Source organism: Xyrauchen texanus, chromosome 37, assembly GCF_025860055.1.
Source record: "Xyrauchen texanus isolate HMW12.3.18 chromosome 37, RBS_HiC_50CHRs, whole genome shotgun sequence".
In the NCBI taxonomy this organism is placed as follows: Eukaryota; Metazoa; Chordata; class Actinopteri; order Cypriniformes; family Catostomidae; genus Xyrauchen; species Xyrauchen texanus.
Genome location: NC_068312.1, coordinates 24,112,155 through 24,120,234, shown reverse-complemented (window position 1 = coordinate 24,120,234; position 8,080 = coordinate 24,112,155). Strand labels below are relative to the sequence as shown.

General features: G+C 35.5%; 1 protein-coding gene across 1 annotated transcript; it reads left to right on the top strand.

Moving 5' to 3' along the window:
• The first annotated feature begins 2,185 nt into the window (after positions 1-2,185).
• Positions 2,186-7,841, top strand: LOC127631129 (matrix metalloproteinase-9-like). Its single transcript, XM_052109127.1, has 13 exons — positions 2,186-2,454; positions 2,904-3,142; positions 3,259-3,407; positions 3,815-3,943; positions 4,423-4,596; positions 4,755-4,928; positions 5,053-5,226; positions 5,342-5,497; positions 5,613-5,811; positions 5,917-6,050; positions 6,139-6,289; positions 6,378-6,481; positions 7,054-7,841. The coding sequence occupies exons 1-13, from the start codon at positions 2,320-2,322 to the stop codon at positions 7,152-7,154; spliced, it is 2,019 nt and encodes a 672-aa protein (XP_051965087.1). The 5' UTR covers positions 2,186-2,319; the 3' UTR covers positions 7,155-7,841.
• The last annotated feature ends 239 nt before the right edge of the window (positions 7,842-8,080 follow it).

The following is an 8,080-nucleotide window of genomic DNA, read 5'->3' as shown; positions in this document are numbered from 1 at the left end:
CCTAATTGTATAAACTCCGAAAGAGAGCAGTTTTGGGGTTTTGCGCATGTCCAATTATGTCCAATTAAGCATCTGTGTAATTCTGCTGTTAAATTTGATTAAAATGTGCTTGTGATCAGCCTGACTGAAAACAGCAAATTTAGAAATTGGCTCCTGATGAAATAATTCAAAAGGATGTTGCATTTGTGTCGGACGTGTTGATCAGTTAAGACTACAGGATGTTTAAATACAGTCTTGTTTAACTGCAGTTAAACCACATGTCTGTGACATAATAGGTAATTACCAAATGTTCAAATTTGGCACATCCAACTATACTTCTTTGCAGTCACAACTTATCTATAAACTATTTTCCATAATTTAAAGAGTATATTACACTTGTTACTACATTATTCTGAATTCCTAGTAAGTCATTTAATATGCACATTAAAAAGTATTTTGTAATAGAACTTATTTTTACCATTTGCTTAGAAAAGAAAACATACAGGCAGTCAGAGGAGGAGAAATAGAGGGAAATGTGTCAGAAATAGAGACATGCAAGTTACTTTTAGCACCAAGTAATGAGAGAGTTCTTTCCTGTTTCAGGTGTGTCACAATGCATTTGTAAAAAAAAAAAAAAATGCAAAAGTTTCCCAAGAAACACATACAGGCACATTCTGGTGACTTGTATTGAAATTAGGAAATGAGCAAATGAGTCTTGCACTGTTTACCAACACAACTCTCTCATTTTCTCATTAGGCAACATTTTACATGTAAAAAATGAAACACCAGCTGATGGCTTCTGGATTTCTGACCACAAACTAGAGAAATGCAATGCACAGTTCTATCCAACATGAATTCAGTTGCATAATTTATGGTTAGTAAGTTTATGGAGCTATGTTGTCAGAACACCTGCACAAATATACATCATTCAACCTCATCATGAATGTTGTTAAATATATTTGAGAAAAACAACTTTATTTGCCCATTCTTCACAAGGAATGATTAATTGTGATTTAGTGACTCAATTCTCCCAAACGATATAATCTTCCACTTTCCCAAAATGATTGATATACATCCATCCATACATTTTTCCATCTGTCCATCCATCCATCCATCCATAAAAATTTCAAACAGTTACTGGAAGATATTATTAACTTGAACATCTTACTGTACTGTACTGGAAATTATAAAATTTATTTTAAGACAAAATACTTATTTTACATTTTCTATTTTTTTTAAGGTGATTGAATAAATAATAATAATAAAAAAAAAGCAATAACTGTTCGATAAATGAAAGAATAGTATTTGGGGTTAAAAGCCCCCCTGTTGCATGGCTAAAGTCCCGTATTAAACACACTGTTTTTCTTAAGTGGGAAAAATAGATTTGTTATGAATAATGTTTTAGAGTGGGCTCACATTGACTGATCCAATCACAATGGATTCAATTGTTTATACTTGAGATGTAATAAAATGTCAAATATGATTGAAATGAACAAGAAATTATGCACCCTTTTCTAGGTAGTTATTTTGAATAAGCATTATCTTAAAAAAAGTATTTTGTTTTAATCATTTTATACAACACAACCTTCTGTTGTTATTTCTTTTCAAACTAATTTTGTTGCTCCATCAATTTTCAATAAAATAAATTTATTTACTGAATCTTGATACACTTTGTGACCAGAAAAAAAATTACTTTAATGTGTGCCTTTTGCCCCATTGTACCCTACTTAAGTTTTAAAAATCTACACTGAAAAAAATTGTAGCCCACGTATCATTTTATAGAGTTAATTCTCCCTGATATCAACTTTAAAATGAGTTTTGTTGGTGTAACCTAATGTATGAAAATCAATTAAAATGTACATTTTAGTTTAGTTTTCTTTTTTTCTCTTTTTTTTCTTTTTTGCTTAAGGAGTTTATTAAAAACTATTTAATAAACTTTATACTAATACATTTCACTTAAATATTTACAATGCAAGCAAAAATGTATTGCAAAATACTAGATAGAATGATAGAAATACATTTTGTCTTCACAATAAGTGGTTGCTGGAAAGCCCCTTGTTTTTTAAATAGGTTAAAAAAAATCACTCCTTTCAGTGGGTAAATGGGAGTGCTAAAATGTCCTACAGGAGGTGGGTGGGTGCTCAGTGACTAATCCCTACAGACCATATAAATACTGCCTTCAGGGCGCAAGAGAAGACAGAAAGACCAAGAGGAGAAGACACAACAAAATTGCATGTTCTTCACTTCTGGCTTCATCTGATCTGGTTTCTCCCAAGAAGACAGATTTGTTTTCTGTTTACCTATAAACATTTATTTTGATCTGCGATCAAAGCTCTAAATATGAGACTTGGAGTCGTGTCATTTCTGGTTCTAGGAACCTGCTCGTTGACAGTGTGGTGCAACCCACTGAAATCTGTGTATGTGACATTCCCTGGAGATGTGATCAAGAACATGACAGACATTCAGTTGGCAGATGTGAGTACATCAAGTTGTATTTCATGGTTCAGTTAAAATTAGTATAATTTGAATTGTAAATCAAAGACAAAATATGGTTTATATGATATATATATGGTTTATATGATATAGATACCTCCTCTAAGTCCTCTTTAATTCATTCACATTATGAAATGTGCTTCGTATGGTAACATCTAAATTAAGTGGATTGGTTCTAGTCAAAAATAATACATTACTGTATCAACCTGAAAACATTAGATTACACTAAACAAAGTCAGGCAGGTTAGCTTTTTTAGGTAACTATTGCAGGTTACCAGTTTTTACAGTGATAGATTACTGTTGGAATAGATAGAACACAAGTGAATTGAATTCATCTGAATGTATATATATATATATATATATATATATATATATATATATATATATATATATATATATTTTTTTTTTTTTTTTTTTTTTTTTGGCTCCAGGAGTACCTGAAGCGTTATGGCTACGTAGATGTCCTGCAGAAGAGTGGAATGCAGTCAGTCTTGTCCACTTCAAAAGCTTTGAAGAAGCTCCAAAAGCAGCTCGGACTGGATGAGACGGGGACACTTGACAAAACCACACTTGATGCAATGAAGCAGCCTCGTTGTGGGGTCCCAGACATCCGCAACTATCAGACTTTTGCAGGGGACCTGAAATGGGACCACAATGATGTTACATACAGGTGGAGTATTAACTGCATGACAAAGAGATATATTATACCAGCAACATAGTCAAGCACTTTGAAATCCCTTTAATTTGTGGTGAACAGACAATAAATTGCATTGATTTGAATCGTAGGATTCTGAATTATTCTCCCGACATGGAAGCCACTTTGATCGATGACGCCTTTGACAGAGCTTTCAAGGTGTGGAGTGATGTGACCCCACTGACTTTTACCCGCCTCTATGAGGACACTGCTGACATCATGATCTCCTTTGGGAAAACAGGTGAGTCCTATGAAACCACTCACAATTTCAGATGTAGTTTGCATTTTTCTTTTTTACAATATAAAAATAGCCTACTTTCTCCTATCCCAATTTAATATGCAGAGCCAACTATGAGTAAGCCACTCATAGGTTGATCCAGCTGAAAAGTGTAAACACTGTAGCTATGGCACTTGGCCATTGTTTCTTTGTTCCAGCCCATAACAGCAACATTGGCTCAACCAATGGCATGATTTTAGGGTGGGATCTTTTGTCCAACAAAATTTTGAAAACATTATTTTTGCATTTTTGTTTGGTGGTGCTAGTGATACAGAAATTACACACTTCTTGTTTAATGGAAAAAGTATAGGTAACACAAAACACTTGGGGGTTCTGAGAAGGTCTGAATGGGTTGCTGTTGGTTGTTTCAGATCACGGTGATCCCTATCCATTTGATGGAAAAGACGGCCTGCTGGCTCACGCCTATCCTCCGGGTGAAGGAATACAGGGGGATGCCCATTTTGATGATGATGAATACTGGACACTGGGCTCTGGACCAGGTACGAGTTATTCATGCTCCCTCTCAAAAAAAAAAAAAATTTATAAGAGGCTGGAATTTTAAACATAATGTAGAAGTACAAGTCCCTGATTGAAAAGATTGCATAGTGGTACAATAATTCCCTCTACAGTTTGGATTGTATATTGACAGAGGAACTGTGCCTTGCGATTTGAGGTGTAGAGGACTAGAGCAATAATTCTCCACATGGAAAGGGGTCAGGGCCATAGTGGGTAAAAGGGGGGAATGATTTTATGGGCCCACACCAGGGGTCCAGGGGGCTCACGACAATGTATAAATAGTATTTTTAAAAGGTGAGGGGAACAAGGCAATAGTTACAATAGTAGACAATAATTAATTACAATTAATCCCATAATTTTTGAAGTGATTGCTTTATACCTGAAATCCAGTATAATATAATTTATAAGGAAAAACAGTTGGGAAATACTAGTTTAGAAAATAACAATTATGTGTTTCTTTCAGCAATTCAAACTCGCTATGGTAACGCCGATGGAGCAATGTGCTCCTTCCCCTTCCTTTTTGAGGGAAGGTCCTACACCACCTGTACCACTGATGGGCGCACAGATGGACTCCTCTGGTGTGCCACCACTGCAGACTATGACAAGGACAAGAAATTTGGCTTCTGTCCCAGTGAACGTATGTGTTCCAGACTAGAAGGGCTCCTTTACCAAAACATTGTAAAAGATTATTAAAGATGGTCACTTTTAATTGATTCCTTGGCCCTCAGTATGGAATTAATATATAACAAGCAAATTAAAATGTTTAATCTAACAATCTGTCTTTCTCCCCAACAGTTCTCTTCACATTTGACGGGAACAGCAATGAGGCACCATGTGTCTTTCCATTTGTGTTTCAAAAGGTAAAATATACCTCATGCACCACAGATGGACGAACTGATGGATATCGCTGGTGTGCCACTACAGCTGACTATGACACCGATAAAAAATATGGATTCTGCCCTAATAGAGGTGAGCAGCACTCATACATTCAGGATGAACCCTCTTATGACAGAAACAAGATTAGCAGTTTGCAACTCGATATAACTATGCTCTTTTCCACAGCAAATAAAAGTTGCTTTTTCCCACCTCACAGATACAGCTGTGATAGGTGGAAATTCAGAGGGAGAGCCATGCCAGTTTCCTTTCACCTTCCTGGGACAGACATACACTTCGTGCACCACTGAAGGCCGCAGCGATGGAAAACTCTGGTGTGGAACTACCAGCAACTATGACACAGACAAAAAATGGGGATTTTGCCCTGACAGGGGTGAGTGTATTGAGAGATGCAATATACATTAACAAAATTTTAATACAACAATACATTTGAAAGTGAGACATTAACAAACGTTCCTAATCAGAATGACACTGATTTCCCCTCATAGGATACAGTCTGTTTCTGGTAGCAGCCCATGAGTTCGGACATGCAATTGGTCTGGACCACTCCAACATCAAAGACGCTCTGATGTATCCCATGTACAAATACATAGAGGATTTTTCTCTGAATAGTGATGATATCGAGGGCATTCAGTATCTATATGGTATTTATTCAGTCAAACAATCGATTATATACTGATTGATACAAAATTCTATATTTTTCTCAATGATTCTTGCTTCCTACAATAACTATATTTGTATTTAATTATTTCCTTTCAGGACCCAAAACAGGCCCTGATCCCACTCCTCCACAACCCAAGACGACCACTTCCTCTCCAACAAGACCCAACCCAAGTGAGACAACAACCTCTGTTTCTACCACAACACATGTAGTAGTCCCTTCTGAGGATGCCTGTCAGTTCAAAGAATTTGATGCCATCACTGAAATCCAGAAAGAGCTTCACTTTTTCAAGGACGGGTATGAGCCATCATTCTACAAATAGGCTGATATATATATATATATATATATATAAACATTTTCATTATATTTAATCTCTTGTTTTTCATCTCTTTAATAACAAAGACATTTCTGGAAGGTTTCAAGCACTGGAGAACGCAAAGGTCCATTCTTGACATCTGAGAAATGGCCTGCCCTGCCAGCAGTCATTAACACTGCCTTTGAGGATCAACTCACTAAAAAGCTTTACTTCTTTGCAGGTACTAGCATTACAGATTGAGATATTTTGCCATAATGCCTAGCTGAATAAATAGAAATTTCAATTAAACCTGTATCTTGTGCACACAGAAAAACAGTTCTGGGTATATACTGGAAATGAAGTGCTTGGACCACGTAAAATTGAAAAGCTCGGCCTACCAAGCAACTTAGAGAGAGTGGAGGGAACAATACAGAGAGGAAAAGGCAAAGTGCTTCTGTTTAGTGGTGAAAACTTCTGGAGGCAAGTACACTGCTTTAATACTGTGACTTTAGTAAAAACTTTTATTTTTGTATTGAGCTATATTCTTATGCCCTATTTATTGTCACAGACTGGATGTAAAGGATCAGTTGATAGACAGAGGGTACCCTAGACTCACTGACTCCGTTTTTGGTGGAGTGCCCCTCGATTCACATGACGCATTCCTCTACAAAGGTAGGTGTGCTAAATCCAAAATATAGAACGGTCAACCAGCTCATTACATATAACATGCTTCTTCCTTTTGGCCATTAATTTTAAAGGTGCACTCAGTGGCTATTGCCTTATATACAAATCTTGGACTTACACTGATACTTAGCGGCTTGGATGCAGCAGAATCATTTAAAATCAATAATTTTCAGTTTCAGATGCCATTGTAAAAATTTTGTATTCACAGTCAGCCATGATTATTTTAATCAACGAGTGAAAGTGTCAAATAACAGGACAGTTACTGAGATTATGCTAGTAGTATTTGCTGGTCATGTGAGTCTTACATGGCAGCCCCCATGTGTGGACCCTCTCCATGTAGAACAAAACAGATTTTATGAGGTTACCGATATGACTGGAGTCTTCATTTTAATTTGAGTGGTCGTGATTTCCTACATATATTGCAAAATTACAATTCATGTCTTTAGAAGTTAAACTTTTTGAGGAAAAAATTACTGAGTGCACCTTTAAATTATTAAACAAAATTATATTTACTGCATTAATTATCTGAATTGATCATGTCTATTGTTTATACTTTGCAGGTTTCTTTTACTTTTGCCGGGAAAGTTTCTACTGGAGAATGAATTCCAGAAGGCAGGTTGACAGAGTTGGATATGTGAAGTATGACCTCCTGAAATGCTAATGACAGCAGTCATTAGACACATCCTAACCTGATGACAGAGCCCTTTTTAATAGGGAAACCATTTCTCTTCAGTGTAAAATGTAGTGAGGTGCATACAGGCAGAATGTATTAAATTTAAGGTCTCTGTTATGGGGATCTTGACTTTAACTGTTACAGGAGAAGAACAGTTTTAGCACTGAAATTATGATAGGCACATGAAACAGGATTTTAGGCATATTTGTCTGCTTTAACATGATCTTTTAATTTATTATTTCAGCGCACTATATAACTGCTTAGGTATAAATGTCTTTCTGAACAGAACATTAACAAAAACTTAGATCTTGTGCTATAAAACTGTTAAACAGCAGTTTTAACCTAGGAATTGACTTTATGTTTTAAAATGTAGTAGTGGAGTCACTACAAGAACATTCAGAGATCAAATACATTAATTGTAGTTTTGTACAACTTGTCCATTCTCTGTGTTGACCCCACTCAAATCTTTTCCAATGCAAAGGTTTATTTTTAGCCATAGAGCTAATATTGAGATGTTATTAAACCCAGATTTTTGTGTATTGTAAAAATAATTTGCCTTGTGTAAATTAGGATATTGGTATTATTAATTTAATGGTCCACTTTGCACTTATTTATATGTCTGTTTGTTGCATTGTTTGTTGTTTACGTTTACTCAATAAATTAGTAAAAATACTATACGATACTTGTGCAATGTCTGTGTCCTTACAATTTGATATATAAACCTAGTCAAAAACAAATGATTACTCAATCGTATTTGTCTTACACATCTATACCCAGATTAAACACATATTTAAAATAAGTATTAAAACAAATAATTAGCGTCCATATTAATCCGCGAGTCGTTCGCTGGATTCAACCCCACAGAGGAATAGTCCTCCATTTCACAACGTTAATTTTCATAACACCCAAAAATG

What these genes read in the sequence shown, in the direction of transcription:
- LOC127631129 (XM_052109127.1), top strand. Translation starts at nt 2,320, where the DNA reads ATGAGACTTGGAGTCGTGTCATTTCTGGTTCTAGGAACCTGCTCGTTG. An exon ending in GATCTCCTTTGGGAAAACAG is followed by an intron (nt 3,408 to 3,814) that starts GTGAGTCCTATG and finishes TGGTTGTTTCAG; the next exon opens with ATCACGGTGATCCCTATCCA. An exon ending in CTTCACTTTTTCAAGGACGG is followed by an intron (nt 5,812 to 5,916) that starts GTATGAGCCATC and finishes TTAATAACAAAG; the next exon opens with ACATTTCTGGAAGGTTTCAA.